The following is a 20,835-nucleotide window of genomic DNA, read 5'->3' on the forward strand; positions in this document are numbered from 1 at the left end:
AGTTATTGAAATTCCACATGCCCAGCACTATACTGGGTACTATTCAGGACATAAAGAAGTGAAAGATGTGTTCTTTGATCATCAGATAACTTTAATTTAGTTAGAGAAGTCAAGATTAATACTCATGGAAAAAGGAAGAACTATACACAGACATAAGACAGTAATTGGCATGAAAACAAAACATACAACAGGGATAGTTCAGTCTAGTGTTAAAAATAATCCTCTTGGGGCTCCTGGCTGGCTTGGTCAGTGGAGCATGACACTCTTGGTCTCAGGGTCATGAGTTTGAGCCCCATGTTGGGGCTAGGATTACACTTTTAAAAATATTAAAAAAAAAAAAAAAAACACAAAAACAATCCTCTCTTCTTCAAATCTCACCAAAGCAGGAGAACAGACTTTCCTCCACCTACAGGCCTCAGACCCTTTCCATCAGAATCACCAGGGTCATTTCTATTTTAAGATTCCCAAGCCCCACCCCATTGTCTCTCACTCAGAGGAGCCTAGCAATAGCACTCTAACTCTCCAAATGATCTCAGTAGAGGTGGTTTCCAACCATCCATAGGAAAAAACTCCATCCTATTACTTCATCCTATTTTTCTAGCAAGCAGTGCCCTGCCTCTGGGATCCAAACATCCAGCCTCCCACTCCATTGTCCCCTGCGCTTACCTGAGCTCCTGAGCTCCTCATTATAAATTATCTTCAATATCAAACTGCTCTTTCAAGACTTGACCAAGAACTCTGCACTGATCCCAGCCCTAATTTCTGTTCTCACCTAATTATTGTTGAACTTGGATTCTACCACGCCCACTTACTTCTGGGGCTTTTTTCAGTATGTCTTATCTGCCCACCCCCAGTGTTACCTCCATGCTCCTAGTATGTCTCTGAAGCTCAGAGCAAGGCTCCTTCATGACCTATGGGTTTCTGGAAAGTGGAGTTTATACCTTACAATTTGGAACAGAGTAAAACTAATTGGCTATCACAGCAACCAAAACCCATAGCCTTAGATTCATCAGTTGAGAGCTTTGAACTAACCAGCTGAAAGCAGGAATGCATATTCAATTACAGAAATTACCAAATTTTACCTCCTCCTTTTTGGAAATGAAAGTAGAAAGAGCTAATGAGGTTTTGTGCAGTTCTGAATAATGATACTACCTATTGCGACAGTTTATGGTTTACAAAATTCTCATATGCCTTAACTCTGTTGACCCCTTTACAACTTTGTAAAGGAGGCCATGATGTGATGTCATTTCCATCCCCACTTTATGACTGAGGAAACTGAGTTACTAAGGCCAGCTTTGGAAGACTATGAACCCCCTGAAGTCTCCTGAAGACTCTTTGGTCACTGACTAGCATTCATCAGGGTCCGGATAAGTCTACACAAGGAATAAGGAACACCAAGCTTGTGTCAGATATTCTACACATATTATCCTTCTCCTCTTCCCCTGACTCATTCCTTCTCACCCCCAGTGGTTTTCCCACTGTTTCTCCAAAATGCCAGACACCTCCTGCCTCAAGACTGCTATGCTCATTGGTCTCTCTGCCTGGGAAGAGTACCCTCCAGCTACCCACAGGACTGGATCCCTTCTTTATTTCCTTCCAGACTTTAGTCAAATATTCTCTGTGAAGACTTCCTTAACCAACGTACTTAAAATTCCAATTCCCCACTACCAATCGCTACCCCTTCACTGTTGTTTTTTAATTTTGTCTCCATGGCCCATATCACCACTTGACACAATATTCATGTTCTTTATTGTCTATCTCCCCAACAATAGCATATAAACCTCATGAGCACAGATTCTTATCTGCTTTGTTCGCCGCACAAAGTAGGCAGTCAATAAACGTTTGTCAGATATGTTATAACATCTAAGCCTTCAGCATCTCTGCAAGATAAATGTTATTAGTTCCACCTTAGAACTGAGGAAACTAAGACAAAGAGTTTAAGTGATTTTTCCTAAATCTAGAGTTGCCAGATTTAGCAAATTAAAACATAGGATGCCCAGCTAGATCTGAATATCAGAAAATCCGAAATTAAGGGGTTTTAAAATTTTTTTTAAAGATTTTATTTATTTATTTGACAGACAGAGATCACAGGTAGGCAGAGAGGCAGGCAGAGAGAGAGAGGAAGCAGGCTCCCTGCTGAGCAGCGAGCCCGATGTGGGGCTCGATCCCAGGACCCTGGAATCATGACCTGAGCCGAAGGCAGAGGCTTTAACCCACTGAGCCACCCAGGCATCCCCAAAATTAAGTTTTTTAAAAGAAGTATGTTCCATGGAACATTTAGGGCATAACTTATAGTAAAAATCTGAAAATTTATCTGAAATTCAAATTTAATGGATCATCCTGTATTTTATCTGACAGCCTTACCCAAATCGCACTACAAGTAAGAGACAGAACTGGGAATCCCACCCAGGTTTCTTTGACCACGAAGCCCTGCTACCATCTCTCATTCTGAAAAAAAGAGATCAGACAAAGACAGATGTAGCTATCCTCACAAAAACTACTGATGAAGAAAGTGCCTTAACACGCCTTGCCAAAAGTTCGGTCATAGTTTCTGATACAGCTATACCTACTCAAGGGAGAGAAAAGCCCACTTCATTCTCCTGGGCTGTCAGTCTTATAGCTTTCATAAGCATTAAATTAATTTAAAAATCTAGAGCCTCTCAATGGAATTACAGTCCTCTAATTCAGTTGCCTGTTACTTATTCTGTATTAATAATCCCATTCTATGACCAGCCATTGGATATAGAGGAGTTGATCTCATAAAATTTTAAAGTAAACCTGTTTCATTCCCAAGAGGGCCCACTGTGACAGAACCTATTACAGAAGATTGACAAGAAAATATTTGGGTAGCCAGGACATTCTCTGGAGCAGCATAAGATATTTAAATATTTACTTGCAGTGTGATGATACTTCTAAGAAAAGAATGGCTGGCATAAGAAACTTTTTTCCTGTGGATAAGATAGTCCTCAACCAATCATGTAGGGAAACTAACCAAATCTAATGGTATTTAGCTTCATCATCCCTCATTTAGATTTTCATTAGCAAATATTTTTCCTCACCATTACCAGATATCATCATTTCCTAAATATGAAGCTTATTTTAAACATGAAGCATTTAGAACCTTAGAAAGAGAAAAGCTTAGATCTCATGATCTTTTGAAGAATTTTAGGGTTCCAGGGTGTTTCTGGGTCTTTCCTATGTAGACTTGGCTCTAACCAAAGTGCTTAATAAATCACAAAACTCTGCACAGACCCAACCGAGCTAAGATTGATGCACAAAGGACCTTGGGAAGCACTCTGCATGTCAAGCAGAGTGTGGGGTGGCCTGTAAGGCACCTCCTGTAGAATTAATCACATCTTGCTCTTTTTATGAGCCCAAGAATTTGTTCCACAGATGCTAGTTTACTGTGAAGACATTTAAGTTATTCCTCAAGGTAAATTACAAGTTCAGAATGTCTCATGAACTATATTTTATTAATTCTCAGAACATTCTGGTACCATATAAAAGATGTAGTACTTCTTGTCTTCATATCATACATTCCCTCAACTTCTTCTAAAAGCATGTGTGTACACGCACACACACACGCGTGCGCACACACACATATACATACACACTATTTATACACAAAACCCAGCCTGCCCAATCTAAGCCCTCATCCCCCTCTTCAGGGTGATTGTTCGGTGATGAGCATGTGACCAGAAATGGACCAACCAGAGCCTTTTCTTGAGATTATCTAATTGATGCTAGCAAGGGAAGCCTCTTGCCTCCTAGACCTCAGAGCTAGAACAATATAAGCCTAAGGCTAATGATAGTTATAATTTCTTGCCATAGGAAGACACCTGTCTGCCACAGGAAAGAATGAAACCAGGCAAAAACAGGCTGCACAGAGAGGGAGGGTCTTAAAAAAACTATGTCCCCTGGTCCAGTCCCAGGCTCCAGAGCTGCCCATGCCTTCCTCAAGCTCTTGCTTTAGACTCCATAAGCTGACCCAGAATCCTTCCAATAAAACCTTTTTTCCTTTAATGTAAACTATTTTGACCTGAGTTTCTCTCACTTGCCACCAGTGAGATCCAGATTGATATACAAGGAGAAAATACTATTTCCATTTTATACAGAAGAAAAATTAAAGTACCACAGGTTATGTGGCTTAGCCCTAACTGTAAATAGAATATTAGACTTTGAAATTGCTGCTACCCATCTGAAAACGAATACTTGCAACACACCTCTCCTATAGCAGTGACTTTCAGTCTTACAATTCACTGTAAAAAAAATTCATTTTACACTGTGGTCCAGTATATACATATGTGTGTATATGAAACAAAAATTTCACATAATGCTTACCCTTATTAAGTATGATGCACTCTTTTATTCTCTATTCTATTTCATTTTTTCAAATGCTGTTTGTGACCCACTAAATTGATTTCACCTCCTACTAAGCTGATTTCCCAACTCACTAGTGGATCCAAAATTGTAAATGTTTAAAAAAATTATACTATAACCTTTTTCACAATATATTGCTAATTAAATAATCTTTCTCCCCACTATAAATTTCCCTTAGGTGAAACTCTAGAATATGTAGATTAACTTGTATATTCATTTTGACTTCAGCATATGTAAATTTCAAGTCATTCCTACTAGGAATGATTAGAAAAAGAGAATATTGGGGGATGGTAGGAAAAGGAGGGATGGTAGTAGAACCTAAGAGCAGGTTTTTACCATCAAGCCACCAGAGAGAAAGGAAGTGAGTTTATATAAGGCCAACCTGGCCTTAAGTCACCCCCTATGTCTATCTACTTCATCACAAGCTTAATTCAAATCAGAGTTTTTGGTTTTTTCCCTCCTCTTCCTTCTCTGCTAGTCTTCTGGTCTCACTATGGCATCACCATTGACCAGAGCATTCAAACTGAAAGACCATTCTCCAAACTAAGCTCTGACTTCAAAATATATCCCAAGTCCAACCAGCACTTCCGTCAAGAGCACTCAAATCAGACCATATCATCGTTCACTTGGACTTCTATGATAGCCTCCTAATCCTCATCCAAAATCCATTCATTCCCCTGCAGTACAGTCTCCATAGAGCTGCCAGAGTAATCTTTGAAAAATCTGAATCAGATCATGTCACTCCTCAGTTAAATTCCTCCAACATCTTCTCCTTCATATTTAAAACAAAACCAAAACCTTCCCATGATTCCCTTTCATGTCCCCAAACTCATGCTTCTTCAGTTCTTTATCTCACTGAGCTCCTGCCACCTTGCTGTTGAACACGCCACAGTCCTTCTTATCTCAGAACTTTTGTACTCCCTGTTCTTTTCAGCTAAAACATCCTTTCCCCAGATCTTCTCACTTTTCTTAGGTCTCTGCTCAAATTTCATATCCTCATAGAAGCCCTCCTAAAGTAGCTCCTGCCTCCTAACATTCTCTGTTCTCTTCCCCTGTCCTATTTTCCTCCATTGCACCTACTTCTACCTTAAATTATATTTTTGTTTATTTGTTTAAGGTCTGCCTCCCTCACCAGAATGTAACTTTCAGGAAAGTAGGTGTTTACTACTGACTCCCTGAAAAGACCATCAAAATGAGCTGTTGATCAAGCAAAGCCAAGGTTATTGCTTGCACCAAAGAGTCCAAAGAAGAGTCCAATGCCTTGACAAGTCTTACTAGCATCTCAGAAGGGAAAAGTGAAAATCAAGTATTTTAAATTTGGGGAATTTCATTTAAGACAACTATTTCAATGCAGGTATCCTGATTGGAACTGAGTAAAGTTTGTGATAGAATAGTTTAGGATTGCTGGGCTCAGTGGACAAGGGTTTTGAAGAGATCCTTGAAGTGTAAACAGTGTTGGATAAGCTAGTCAAGTATTATTCTGAGAAAGAGCTATTATTACCCTAATGAGACCTGATTTACTAACCTGTTATTCTGACAGGAAAAAATAGATTTCCACAAGTTCCTGAAACAATAAATTTACGGTAGTTTCCCCTTATACCAAGGAGACAGGTTCCAAGACCCCAGGTGGATGCCTGAAACTCTGAATAGTACTGAACCTTACAGACACAATGTACATACATACGTATAATAAAGTTCAATTTATAAATTAGAATCAGTAATATATTAGCAATAATAACTAACAATACAATAGAACAATTATAACAACCTTCTGTAATAAAGATTATGTGAATGTGGTCTCTCTCTCAAAATCTTATCATACTGTACTCATACTTCTATTTCCTGTGATGATGTGAGATGATAACATCCCTACGTGAGGAGATGAAGTGAGGAGCATGACCTCACATAAGGCTACTATTGACTTTCCAATGATAAGTTAGAAGGAGGATCATGTGCTTCTGGATGAAACTGAATTGAAACCACAGAAAGCAAAACCATGGATAAGGGAGGTCTACTGTATTCACTAATTCATCTTTCTGGACGAAAATTTTCTGGGATAGTAAAGTCATCTCCTTTTTTTTTTAAGATTTATTTATTTGTTTGAGAGGAGAGAGAGAGAGGGTGCATGCGTGCAGGGGGAGAGGCAGAAGGAGAGAATCTCAAGCAGACTCCCCACTGAGCATGGAGCCCTAAGGAGTGGGGCCCATCTTGACGTCATAATCTGAGCTGACATCAAGAGTTAGACACTTAACCAACTGAGCCACCCAAACACCCAAGATAGTAAAGTCATCTCAATGCTGTCTTTTTTCTTAATCCTATTAAGTTTTATAGCTGTATGTGGTTTTATGTATAGGAATCTTATTTATCTGAATTAATAACATAAAGTGCTTAGAACCATGCTTGGCACATAGTAGGCACTCAACAAATGTTTACTGCTATTGTTCTATAGTTGTAGAAAGTTTCTTTCAGGTGCAACAAACATTCAATAAATGTTTATTGAATTAGTTAATTAATTATTATGGTTGGGAGAACAAAAACAGAGCTAATCAACCATGAGAGATAGAAGCCATTGGTGATATATCCTGCTATCTCCTTATGGGCTCTGGCATGGCATTATTATAGGCAAAAATACTGGGAAGAATGTCAGAAAGAAATTCTCTGTTGTAATGAACTAAGAGGATTAAATGAAGACTCCTCAGTACTATCTCTACATCAAACATCCTTGTGTTGTGGACCCTGGTGGGACCTCATGATGGAATCCGAAGTTAAAAATATGAAAAGGCAAAATTGTTGGCCTGTCAGGTGGAAGATCAGACACACCAAATGGGCCCTTCCATGCATCTACAGCAAAGCAAACACCTGTTCATAAGTCTCATTGAAACTGCAGGGGAAGAGAGATTCTGAAAGTTTTCTATTAAGCAAGGATGGTGAATGGATATTGATTTTGCACTAATAATAATGTAAGATGTGCAAAATGTTATACATAGTGTCAAGTATAATTTTTCTTAGTTGAAAATAATACTTTCATACCAATATAAATTGAGCACCTGTCAAAGATTTATTAACTCATTAATGAGGGAGGCAGTAAGTAGGTAACTCCAGTCAAGAGAGCATTTTGAGGAATGGGGTATTTATAGGCATTTAAAAAGAAATGTTAGAATTAGATTGCAAGGTTAGATACAAAATGGATTAATGTTCCACAGGACATCATTGCTATTGGACAGAAATTATTTGCCCATCCGCCATATGAGATCTACAAGCTAACATGCAACTTCACAGAGTTTGAGCCCTTAATTAATAGTAAACAACAAAGTCAAGAAAAGTCACATCCCTAAGATAATTAATTATTCTTAAGTGGCCTTGTTAGACAATGCTCCTATATGTCATGGAAAGACATGCCTGATTTCCACGCTTTGAAGAATTTTTCTTAACAATATTCTCTTTGCTTCGTGTGCTATCTTCTTTCATTTCCATGAGTTTCATTTCCATGGATTCCATTACTTTTTTTTTTTTCCATTACTTTTTGTAGCTTTCGAGATTCTCTCTATTTGGATCAGCACCTCTATTGTTCCCTTAACATATTATGGTAGAACACCACAACAGAGAAGTTTTTTATTTGTTGAGTTTTTGTCTGTTTGGTGGGGGGACATCAACCTCATGATTGAAAAGGGTCGTTGGACTTCGTGTTTGTCTCCTTCTTCAGACTGCAGGCTCCTCAAGGCTAGTACTTGGTCAGTTCAAAAACATCAGCATGGCCTCTGCTATATATTTCTACTCTCTAGTAATGCCTGATATGTACTGGGAACACGCTTAATCATGATCCCTAGACAAATGAATGAATGTAATTAAAGCAAAAAAAAATTGTTATCCTTAATCAGGAAAAAGTTATATAGTTACGGAATGGTATAATACATAGGTCCAGGTCATGAAGGAGTTTTATATGACAAAGGGGCAGTTCGGCTGGCTTTTAGGACAAACGGAAATCAGCCTATGAGGAAAAGGCTTTGGGGTAAAGCAGACGTTGTTGCAATTAGCCTTTAGCCCAGAAGATACTCTTTTCTTCCACCTAAAATAACTGCGGTGTATAAAATCCCAACCACCACCCTTAGTGGTGGGTCTTAAATGAGGATTGCATTCAAGAGTTGATCCTCCCAGTTTCGGGGCAGGGTGGGGGGGGTCTGTCATTAAGGAATTTTCCCAGTAACTGTAAAGAAGAAATATTATAAGAGAATTATGTGTTTGTTATATTTGTTTTATGTTTTATTTAAGGATTTAAAATAGCTTCAAATAAAAGATACAGAAAAAGGTAAATTCTTTCTGGTGGAAAAATCATAAAGAAAGGAAAATAGGTACTGTTACCAGAAATCTAGCCTCAAGCATCCTGGTAGCCAAATCAAGAGAGAAAATTTTACAACTTGCAAAATAAGGGAAATACCAGAAGTTTTTCACTAGCACTGAGTTATGCAAGAATTTACTTTGCAGACTCTTATATAGGGACACTAGAGAGTCAAAGCCTTCAATTTAAGTTTTACAAAAGATGAATTTATGCTCTTTATATTTCTGTTTCTGGTATTGTTGCTTACTAAAAGCTAAGTCCACATTATAACACCTTATATAGGTAATATATCCAGATATGTAGCATTTGGTTAATCAAACTATATATGAAGGTATAACTTAGAGAATCTGCAGAGATGAAGCTGGAAAATCCTTTGGTTTTCAGATATCAATTAATTGATTCACACTTGACCAAAGCTATGTAAGCAGCCAATTTAAGACTGAGATATAAATGTTAATAGGGAGAAGATACATGCTACTAATCTTTGTACTCTCTGTGCCCTGTGTGATGCCTGGCACATAATAGGGACTCAATAAATATTTGACAAACAGTACTAGTGACTGCTGAATATTCCTCATAATGGAGAGCTTCCAGGGGCCATGAAGTAGCAGAGATGGCCTTGAACAAAGGACTCCCATCCAGATCTGAGTAGAAGAAATGTCTCCTCTCTTCCTGTGTCAGTGAATCTAATACATCTCTTCAGGTTCAGGACTCACTGAAGTTATGCAATGATACTTTTATCCATACTTTTAGTAACAGATGTTACAGTTCAAAACCTCCATATAGCTTATTCCTTAACAGGAGTTTAGTTCTTGTCAACAAATCCTTTGCTGTTCTAGAAAAGTGATAAAAAGATTTTTTTTCTTAAATGGTAACGTGGGAGTCCAATAGATGCTTCTACAGTACCCCACCCTAATCAGTGGAATGGGGAATGGCGGGCTCAGAGCACTGGGGTTCTCATGCAGGCAACCATGGTAACATTAAGATCAAGGTGATTCCAGTGACCCATTCCAAAAAATGATATGCCAGACCACCAAAACCATTGTCCCAGGGGCCTCCTTCCTGTGCTTTCCCTAGTCCAACAGACCTGGTACATGTGTACAAGTCTGATTTTCTGCAAATACCCTTTGATTATACTGCCCCTTTGTGCAAAACATTCCATGTTAGGAGAGAGAAAACAAATCCGTGAGTTGAGAACTGGAGGAAAATGAGGACATCCCTCAAGGACCATCCCACTGTTGGGTCTGTGCCCTGATTAGACATCCAGTAAGCTCCGGGACCATAGATCGATCAGAACACAGGAGAAACCATTTGGGACAGAAAACAGCAGTTTTGGAAAACATACTCTCTTGTGTGTCTTCCCGCTCTTTTTCTCAAACATTCTGGAGGGGCAGAAAAGGCAGGGTCTTCCAGAGATGTATCAACTTGATGAACACGTCAAAGAAAATACTGTCCATTTGTAGAGCAATTACAGTTTCCTCTGTAGTCAGCACCACACCTTGTGGATCCTAAGACAGAAATCTAAAGCAGTGCTTCTCAAACCATCCCTGGCGATGAACCACTTTATTTTTCTGTTTCTAATCCATTCCAGACCAACATTTTTATAAAACAATGAATTGTTTCTTTGTTTCATTTCTATAATAAAGATGTAATTTTTTATTATTATATTTCAACCAATCAAAAAATAGGCTCAAATTGCTTTAAAAGCTTCCAAATATTTTCTGTCAAAATCTGGACCTGTCATATACCACTAACATTCAAGAGCTGGCACCAGTCAGCTAACAACTCTGCACAGCACTGATCTAAAAAGTGTGCTGGAAATCTTCTTGGGACACCAGACAAACTCCCTTTCTTTTCCATTCTGGGCACAATGCTTGAGAAAAAGTCATATATGTAAGAAACACAAAATTCCTAATGATTTTTTTAGGGGGTAAGAACATATCAATAATTTATATGGGTTTTTTGACATAAATCCAACTTATCCACCATGTCAATTTCACTGACCTGTATCTATCATTGCATCATCAAGGAAAGGCCAGTCCTTGGGAAAGGTGATTTGGTGATTTGGTCTCCAGGGATGTATTAACAGTTAATTCCAATTACCATATTAGCAATCGGAGAGAGTGCAAACTTATTTAAGAATAGCACGTGCTTAGGTCTAAAGTGATTCCCAAAACAAAATTATCCGTCCATTCCAAACAGAAGTCATCCTCTGCTTCCCCTCCTGCTTTGAGTCTGAGACACTTTGGCCATTTCAAGGTTCATACCATGATCAGGGAACATTTTATGTTCCCATCCATACCAAAGGTTATCCAGCATATTTTATTGTCCTTCAGCAGGTAGAAGAGCCTGTGCATGCATCCTAACCCATTAGTTTCTTCTAGAACACATTAGAACAATTCTCCTCTGTTTACCAAACTGTTTTCTCTTCTTCTTGGACTAGTTTCATTCCTCTTTGCAGTTAGGTATGGCCTCAGGACAGAGTTCTGGGTGACAGTGGGTGGAAGAGAGGCATGGAGCGCCTCCCAGCCTGCCCCCTAAGAACCTCCCATGCCTGGTCCTTCATACTCTTTTCCTCCCCACCCCCCACCCCCCAGCGACCCTGGGAGCCACATGTGGAAGCTGCAGGAGCCACAAACTGGAGGAGCCAGGGTCCCTGAACCAGGGCTTGGAGGAGACTCTCCCCAATCAGGAACGTTCACTCTAGACATCAGATGAGAGAGAAATCCAACATGGAGTTATGCTGTTGAAATTTGGTGGTTTGTGTATTAGAGTAGCTGATGTTACCTTCATTAAATGCCTTCATAATCAAAGATATTAACTATTTTTCTCTCTCCTTAAGCAAGGTTGGCTGGTGAATTAGAATGTCTTTATGTACCAACTCTTATCACGATCCATTGCATGGGCCTGCTCTGTATCTAATCACGTATTCAAAATTATCTCCTGAACATCTACTGTGTGTCTTCATTGGGTACAAGTATCATATCTAAGGGTCCCTTAAAATGAGACCCAAGGGGTGCCTGGGTGGCTCAGTGGGTTAAAGCCTCTGCCTTCAACTCGGATCATGATCCCAGGGTCCTGGGATCGAGCCCCACATGGGGATCTCTGCTCAGTGGCGAGCCTGCTTCCCCCTCTCTGTCTGCCTGCCTCTCTACCTACTTGTGATCTCTGTCTGTCAAATAAATAAATAAAATCTTAAAAAAAAAAAAATGAGACCCAAGAGGAACAATTCTTCAAATTTAGTTTTGGGGTGCCCAGGTGGCTCAGTTGTTAAGGGTCTGCTTTCAGCTCAGGTCATGATCTCAGGGTCCTGGGATGGAGCCCCGCATCAAGCTTTCTGCTCAGCAGGGAGCCTGATTCCCCCTCTCTCTCTGCCTGTCTCTCTGCTGACTTGTAATCTCTCTCTCTGTCAAACAAGTAAATAAAATCTTTTTTAAAAAAATAGTTTTAAAGTGACTCAGTTTCAAGCTATAATTATAAAGCAAAATGTACCTGTAGACTCTTAAATGCCCACCCTCTTCCCCTGATCTACATGCTCCCCCACCACCTCCACCCCCATGTTCCTGTGTGTTGAAACACAGGAGGAACTCAGGCTGTATGATTTTAAAGAAAGAAAACACAAAGTTCCCCAAGAGGTTTCCTCGCTCACCCTCAATTTGGATCAAGAATTTCACAAGGACTTCAATCTGGGAGGATATCATTTCCATGGTGCTGGTGACAACAGAGACTCAGGGAGGGAGAATGGCTTGCCCTTGTGAAATGAGAGATTTGTTTTTTGGTTTTTTTTTTTTTTTTTTTTTTAGGTGATCCCCTCTTCTGGGTCCTCAAGTGACTCTCACGGAACACCAGGATTAATTCTTAAGGCTGGTTTGCTTCTCATTAGTGTTTCAGGGCACTGAGACAGAGCTTATGAGAGAGGGCCTTAGAGTTTGCATATGTGAGTATGCCATTCCAGCTTCTAGACTTGGATGGAATCTATCTGTGTTCTCTGCTCCAGATTCAACTCCCCAGCATGCAAGCCACACCCCCTCACGTCTCATCATGCATTCGCCTCTCAGAGGCATGCTCTGCAGTCTTTGTAAAAAGTTTCATCGTTTTGTATGAACCTTCCCACACAGCTGAGCAGCTCCCTTGCGCACCATCACATTTGTTTACTTGAAATGGAAAGTCGGGATTTGCAAATCTATTTTGATTTGATTTTTTGCAAGTAAAAAATTAAGCATAGATGAATATAACCCAGGATATTTTATTCTTTCTTGCTCCTCCCATCCAACCTGTGGTCCTATTTCTCCAAGGAAAGATTGGTTTATCGTCCCACTGTCCCACCCAGACTGCTCCTTTCTTCGCTGTTTATAAAAACACTGCTGGGAAATTAAAACAAGAAATGCTCTTTTCCAGAGACACTGAAGCATATCTGAGCTTAGGCAAATGACGTTGTTTTAAATGATATCAGAAACTTGGAGCTGAGTACTGAGCTGTGTGGACACCTTGTAAATGGTTAATTACGATGGTGGAGATGATGGAGCCATCCACTGACCCGCCAGAAAAAAACAAGAGAAAACCTTCAGTCTGCAGACCACAGACTCAGCTAGGGGACCGATGCTCGCTCGCTCTGAATATGGATTTCAGGACACTTCCAATCACCCTCCATCTGCAGGATTTAAGCCCCCAAGGCCAGACCATCTATTTTTCACATTTGATTTGGGCTGGGACCTGGGGCAGAAGCAGATCTCATTCCCCCTCCCCCTCACTACCCTCCCCCTCACTACCCTCCCCTGTGCCTCTGTAGCTCTGTTATTTCTCCTATTAATATCTCATCAACATCGGGCAGGTGCTTCCTGTACAGAGGTTCTTCATTAACAAGTTGTCAATGGGACAGAGAGTCAGATCCCCACTGCTGAAGGAAATGGGCATAAGAGCGGCAGGAGGGGGCCTGAGCACCTCCTGCATGACAACTACCCTTTCTATCGGGTCTGTGTTTTCCCAACAGACTTAAATTTGGATTCACCTATCTGACTTCGGAAAACTTTCCTGGAACTTCCTCCTTAAGCAAACATTTGTTCTCAAATTAAATCTATTTTTATGCTTAATGTAATATCTGAATCAGCAGTTTTTAAATACTCAATATATCTTTAAATGCTAACAGACAACAAGTATAGCAGGTGTTTAATTGTGGTTTAAAGATCCACATTGTTCACATTTTACAATCACAATTAAAATTAAGCAATAACACCAAAGGAGTTCCGGTATACGGCAATAATACTTACCAGTATAGTGAAATTGATAAGGATCCAGATATAATGATGCCCATTGTAGTAACCCTGTGGTGACTGATTGCTATTCTGCTGTTAGCAAACAACCAAGAAATACTTTATTTTTTCAGAATTATCAATTTGTTTCTAGGGTATGTGAACAATGGAAACCTTAAGGGAGAATGCAATAGTTAGTGAGGTATTAAAACAGTTATATAACTAATAAAAACACTAAATCAACTTAGATATGCAGCAGTGTGTCATTTCCATTTTAATAAAAAAGTACATTATTCTCTTCCCGAAATTACAAAATTTTATTTTTTTTTTACTCCGTGCCAACATATTTGGAAAGTAAAAAAGTCATAAATCTACGGTTTCTGGAATTGTCACTTATGTGATTCTCTAGTCCTTAAAAAAGATGGAATAAAAACAGGCATTTTCATAAAACGATCGATTTGAAAAATTATTTGCATTCACTGCTTGTGATTTTTTTCTTGGGGAGGATGGAAGGGGGAGCATGGGGACTTGTAAATAAAACACATTTGATTTTCCTAGCATCCCTGTATGCTGAGCATTAAGATCTCTAGAAGTGCCTGCTCGAAAGGCCATGTGTGGAGATGCTTTATTGGGAGAAGTCTTCACATTCTCCTTTATGCAGCCCTCACAGTAACAAAGGCCCAGTCAATGGGTCAGACTCCCAGTCAATGAAATCCAGTTATCTGCAAGATGGGAGACAACTGGGTAATGCACACATATTTCTTCTCTGAAAAAACAGAGGCAGACTTATCAAGGGACCACAGGATGGTTTCCAAGTACCCTTGAAAATTCCCATAGTTTATTGCCTGGGTTGCTAGTGAATACCGTCCCACAGGAAAGAGCCAAAGTAGCTCTTGAAGGATCTAGATGTAGAATTTTAGGACTGCAAAATCATTTGAGAAGACCTGAAGAAAAAAGGCAGGAACAAGAAAGGAATCCATTCAGGGCACTGTGTTGCATTTTTTCACCCAAGTCCCCTGGAGCAATGGTCTTTGCCCTCCCTGATCATTAGTATCCCACAGAGAGCTTTTAAATGAGTGAGTGTGTGTGTGTGTGTGTGTGTGTGTGTGTGTGTGTGTGTGTGCGCGCGCGCATTGATGCTTCCCTCTGGGCCAGTTAAAACCAAATCCCTAGGGACAGGGCCTGGGTAAGTCTGACACATGGATGCACATCACCAAGAAACTTGGGGGTGGAAGCCTTTGCCTTAAAATCTGTGCACATTTTGCAATTTGATTCAATGAAGTATTTTTGTTTTAGTAATTAACTATATAGGTTTCTTTTTCTCTAAATATTCAGGTACAATCAATGAACCAGGGTAGTGTGCCATAAGACCCCTGTGACTTGCCCTCCACCTGAGAGTATTAAGAATACCAGAAAAGTAAGGATCTGACTCATTGCATAAATGAAGAAACTGAGGCCCAGAGAAGTAAAGTCCTTCGGGATTTCTTATGACACTCTACCATCTGCTCTTTTGTACCATATGTAAAGGGCAACTTAGTGATGAAATACTCTGGATTCCATTCAAAAGAACATAAGGAAATATGAAATGGCTGGAAAGTCTGATAAAAGAACACGCTAACAATGGCAGTTACGATTTACTGAGCCCCTGCTAAATATCAGAAATTTGCATATTCATACATTCATTCAACAAATTTTATTGAATATTATTATAGGAATAGCACTAATCTAGCCACCTGGAGATACCATAGGTATCAGTATGCGACATGATCTCTGATTTCTTGAAACTTCAGGCTCCTGGAGAAAACTAACATTCACCAAGAGCCACAGTAATATGATAATAAGAAATAGGTAGTAAAAAATAACAAGGACTTGGGATACCTGGGTGGCTTAGTCCATTAAGCTGCTGCCTTCAGCTCAGGTCATGATCCCAGGATCCTGGGATAGAGTCCCGCATCGGGCTTGTGTGCACTCTCTTTCTCTCTCTCTCTCACACACACACACACAAATAAATAAATAAAATTTTTAAAAATAAATAAATAAATAAAAATAACAAAGACCTGTAATAAGTGCTCTGAAAGGAATTTGGTTTCATTAGAACAACAAAGAAAGATGATCTATGGAGGAGACTTGAGAAAGAATGGGACACCTAAGCTGAGATCATGAGAAGCAAATGGGAGTTCATCAAATGGTGGGGGATGAGAAGGTAAGGAAAGAGCATCACTTACAGAGAAAATAGCATGTGCAAGTGTCCTGTGGTAAGAGAAGGCAAAGCACTTTGGAAGACTTGGGAAGGGGTCAGAGTGGCTGGAACAGAAGACTGGAGGGGCAGGTTAAGGCCACGCATTTATGAGATCTAATGTTTGTAACCATCTCACATGGAAGGTGTTTTGGATCCCATTTTATACCAGAGAAAACCAAGGCCCAGAGTTTACTTAACATAATCCAGGATCACACCACTAGTAAGTGCTGAGTGAAAATTAAGCATATCTGCTTCCCTGGAGTATCCCATTTTATGCCCTGGCACTGCTCAAAAATACTCAGAGTAGACAAAGGATCTTCAGAGGTTGCCTATCATGCCTCCATGTGGGTAATGTATCCCCTCTGCTTCACATCAATAAGCACCATGCTCAGAAGCTCAGACTGCAGACTGGGCCAGTGTTGAATGGAGTACAAGAGAATAAGCCAGAGTCAAAGAACAGTGAAACAAACAAAGGACCACTATAGAAGAGCTTAGACGGCCGGTGCAATCTAAAATCTACGTGGAATTTTCATATTGTTACAAATAGCTTTTTTTAGTACCATCATGATGTTTTTAGCTGCACTTAAGAAAAAAACTCAACTTTAAATGGTTTAAGCTATGAAGATATTTTATTATTTCACATAACATAAGCACCAAGGGAGGATGAATCCAGAATTTACTCATTAAGAGACTCAGTGAAACCATTAAGGACCAACTTTTTTCTGCTCTATTGTCTTTAGCTTCTTTTCCTCAATGACTGTCCACAAGAAAGTTGGTCACAAGAAAGTTGCCATAGTTCAGGTTTCACCTGCTGACAGGACAACAAGCAGCAGGAAAACACCATTTCTTCCTGATGTTTCCTATTCCAGAGTGAGGAAACATTTTCCCGATGTCTCTGCACCAACAGACTTCCCCTCAGATCTCAGTAGCCAAAACTGGGTCATATGCCCACCCCACACCATTGACTGTCTAGGGCAATGAGAAGACCACACATGACTTAGACAAATCAGGATTTTCCCCCCAAGGTAGGGATAGCATCACCTGAAAAGCAATTGTATGTGCAAAATTGGAGTTCTGTTAACAAAAATTTAGGGGGGCTTAGTTGAGGTAATCAATAGTATAGTTTCTACTCTGCTTGATTTGTTCAGAAAAAGTCCCACCTTCTGGGCAGCAGGGATTCAATGACATCAGGTTCATCAATGGTGCTCCCAATCAGTTCAATGTGGTAAACATAAGTCAATAAACAATAGGTAGGAAGAAGACAGTCTAACTTTGCATCCTGGATCTCTCCATGTGAGAGGAAGAGAATAAGACCAAATCCTAGGCAGCAGCCAACTGTGACAACTTTGAAGAAGTCATCAAACCTGCAGTTGTATCCCGTGTCCAAGTTAACCTGCAACACATGAGGGTCAGCCACACATTTGGGCAAGCCAGCCCTAAACCCAAGGACAGAGTTTAGATGATCTTGAGAGTCCATTTTCAATCAGTGGGATGAAAATCACAGGGCGATTATTTGGCAAGTCCTTCTCTATGCTTCCATCTCAGGGGACCAGGGCGAGCTATACACATTAATTAGGAAAGATCCGTGGTCCTCCTGAGATGAGAGTAGGGCTGGAGTCACAACTGCCCATCACAATAAGCTCTGAGGACAAATAAGCCCTACCCAGCACCTTTCCTGAGGTTCCGTGGCAAATGACATTGACACTTAACAACTAGTGGGGGATTCACAAACCACTTTCAGACACACACGCACAAAAAAGAAAAGTCACATGCATCTGAGTTGCAAACAGGACCCCCAGCAAACTTGTAGTTAGGGGTTTTGTGTAATGTCACATCCCCCGTGCTCTCGCAGGTATCTCCATTCAACTTGATAATTCCTATAGGGTAACTCTGGAGTTTCTGGTAAACATTTATTTAAAAAAAAAAAAAAGCTACTCATCTATAGTGTAGCATGAAATAAAAGTAAAAGCAAGAGTTTAGGGGTCAGATGTCACCTCTCCTCTTTCCTGGCTGTGTGATCTACTTGGTGTCTCTAAGCCTCCACTTCCTCCTCAATACCAAGGGAATTCTTCTGGTGGGGTTGTGAGGATGGAGTGAGAGAATAACAATACGTGCTACTGACAATGTCTGACACACGGTACGTACTCAATAGCCACCAGGCTGTGTGAGACTGGAGGAGTCACGCTGTAAACAGGATGCCAACAAGCAGGATCAGACAGTCACAGGACATGTGGGAAGAAATACATGCTCAGGAAACAGGGATCCTAGGATCAGCAGATCACAGAGACAAAAGAGGCCTGAAGGCTACATAGAAGTACTTTCTCATACTACACTCCAGGCATAATGGAAGCTTCTTGTTCCCCAGGAATTTAGGGAGGTTGACATCCCTAGAAAACTTCTATAGGTTCATTCTATGCTTGCAATATTGTAATCCCACAATGTGACATTTCTCGCTGTTATCACTCTTTAAGTCTCCATTTGTGCACCCAACACACATTTATTAGGTATGTACTATGGACCAGTAGCTATAGAGGTGAGTTTAGGGCTCCATGCTTGGCATTTTACCTACCTTTTTTTTTTTTTTTCAGATTTTATTTATTTATTTGACAGAGAGAGAGAGTCTGTTAGAGAGGAAATACAAGCAGGGGGAGTGGGAGAGGGAGAAGCAGGCTTCCCACTGAGCGGGGAGCCCGATGTGGGGCTCGATCCCAGGATGATGAGATCATGACCTGAGCTGAAGGCAGATGCTTAACGACATTTTATTTACTTAACAATAATCCTAAAGATCAACTACTACTGACCCCATTTAAATGTGAAAGCCTGGTATATCTCAGAAAGCCTGGGTATATCTCAAAACCACAGCTTGTGAGTTGTAGAGATCAGATTTGAACCCCAGTCTACCTATGTTTTGCCACAAAAATGCTGCCAAAAAACAATACCAAATATCAGTAAATTAAACTTACATCCATTTATTCTTAGCAATCTGCAGACCAGCAAAGAGCCATTTGATCCAGGCTAGGCTTGATTCAGGGTGAATCTGCTCCCAATGCCTACCATCTTTCTGGGAACATCAGGCTATCTTGGACATATTGTTCTCATGAGCATGGCAGACACCCAGAAGGGCAAATCCAGCTGTGCAAGCACTTTTCAAACTTGGTAGCATCATCTGTGCTAAAGTCCACTGGCCATAGAAAGCTACATGGACAAACCCAGATAAGTCAGAGTAATACACTCTAGCTTTTAGTTTCTGGACCTACCAAGTCATATGGCAAAAGGGTGAAGAATTAGGGCCATTCAGGTAATCCACCAGTAGGAGTCTGATTTGCAAACCTACACACTTTCCTCCATCCTGCCAGCCTCCCAACAAAAGCGAATAAATACAATACCCTATAATTCTCCAATAGAAAGACATTGAAAATGCTGGGAAAGTATGGTGGAAGGGCCATGTCACTCTTCCCAGGGAGGCAGAGAAGAGGTACAGCAAATAATGACTACTGAAAGAATGTAATCATGTGCTACTGTCTCCTGGCTGAGACGAGGAACAGCACAGGCATGAAAATGCCAAGCTCTGGCCTCAGCAAGTCCATCACAGCGGGGGGGAAAGCCTGGGGAATGGAGGAGACTTTTGATGACTCAGATCAAACCAGGATACAAGCAACAACTGGAACTGAAACTCTCTGTGGTTTGCCTATGCCAGGCATCAGCTCACTGGAGAGATGGATGTTATGATCAGTTAAACAATTTCATCAAACTTCACACTGTAACCCTTGGGCAAAACCAGAAATAATAATTCACTGGTAAGAGTTTAGTAGCTAGAGGTGGACCCAAAACTCTGACAGAAGAGTGGCATCCAGTGGCCAAGGGTTAATTTGCAATGAGCCACAGCTGCAGGCAGGCAGATATGGCAGTTGCTGGCTAACCACACCCCAGTGGATGTTCAACAGACCACAAGAAGGGGCAGTCACCAGCTGGGAGCCTGCAAAGGAGAAGACTCAGCCAATGACAAAGACAGAGAGGGTCACCCTCCTCCTGGAAGAACATAGCAACATTCTGAGTTTCCTTCACTCATGGTGTTCCATTTTTTCGTGAGACCCCAGTTCTCCTGAATTAGAAGTTCTGACGGAGGAGCCTAGTCACCTGTGTTTCCACAAGCCCTCCAGATGATTCTGAGAACCACTGCGTCAGAGCACGAGGGAGTGGTTCCTGAGAGGAAGTACAACTTCAGCTGGACCTTGAAGAAACTAGAAAATGGGAGAGACCTTGTGTAAATCAACCCAGAAGGCAGAGCAGCAGCCATGAGAGTGACCCACTTAAGGACCCCTTAGGTGACTGTCTGAACAGAGGACAGGGTGATTCGGAGTGGTAGACAAAAAAAGATTAACTACGGGATGCCTGGGCGACTCAGTCCATTAAGTGCCTGCCTTTGGCTCAGGTCATGATCCTGGGGTCCTGGGATCCAGCCCCATGTCTGGCTTCCCTGCTCAGCAGGGAGTCTGCTTCTCTCTCTCTCCCTCTGACCCTCGGCCCTCCATCCTCCGACCTCCACCCTAGCCCCTGCTCATGCTTTCACTTGTTTGCATGCTTTCTCTCTCAATGAATAAATAAAAAATCTTTTTAAAAAATAACTAGAC

General features: G+C 40.7%; 1 protein-coding gene across 1 annotated transcript in view; it reads right to left on the reverse strand.

The window, feature by feature from the left end:
• Positions 1 to 17,681, reverse strand: part of LOC111154963 (dnaJ homolog subfamily B member 11-like) — a 32,305-nt gene extending 14,624 nt beyond the window's left edge. Inside the window, exon 1 of the mRNA XM_022514921.1 lies at positions 17,365 to 17,681. Within this exon, the coding sequence (XP_022370629.1) occupies positions 17,365 to 17,681 (317 nt within the window). The remainder of the gene's footprint in view (positions 1 to 17,364) is intronic.
• Between the last annotated feature and the right edge of the window lie 3,154 nt (positions 17,682 to 20,835).

This window comes from Enhydra lutris, unplaced genomic scaffold (genome assembly GCF_002288905.1).
Source record: "Enhydra lutris kenyoni isolate GAN:26980312 unplaced genomic scaffold, ASM228890v2 scaffoldscaffold39, whole genome shotgun sequence".
In the NCBI taxonomy this organism is placed as follows: Eukaryota; Metazoa; Chordata; class Mammalia; order Carnivora; family Mustelidae; genus Enhydra; species Enhydra lutris.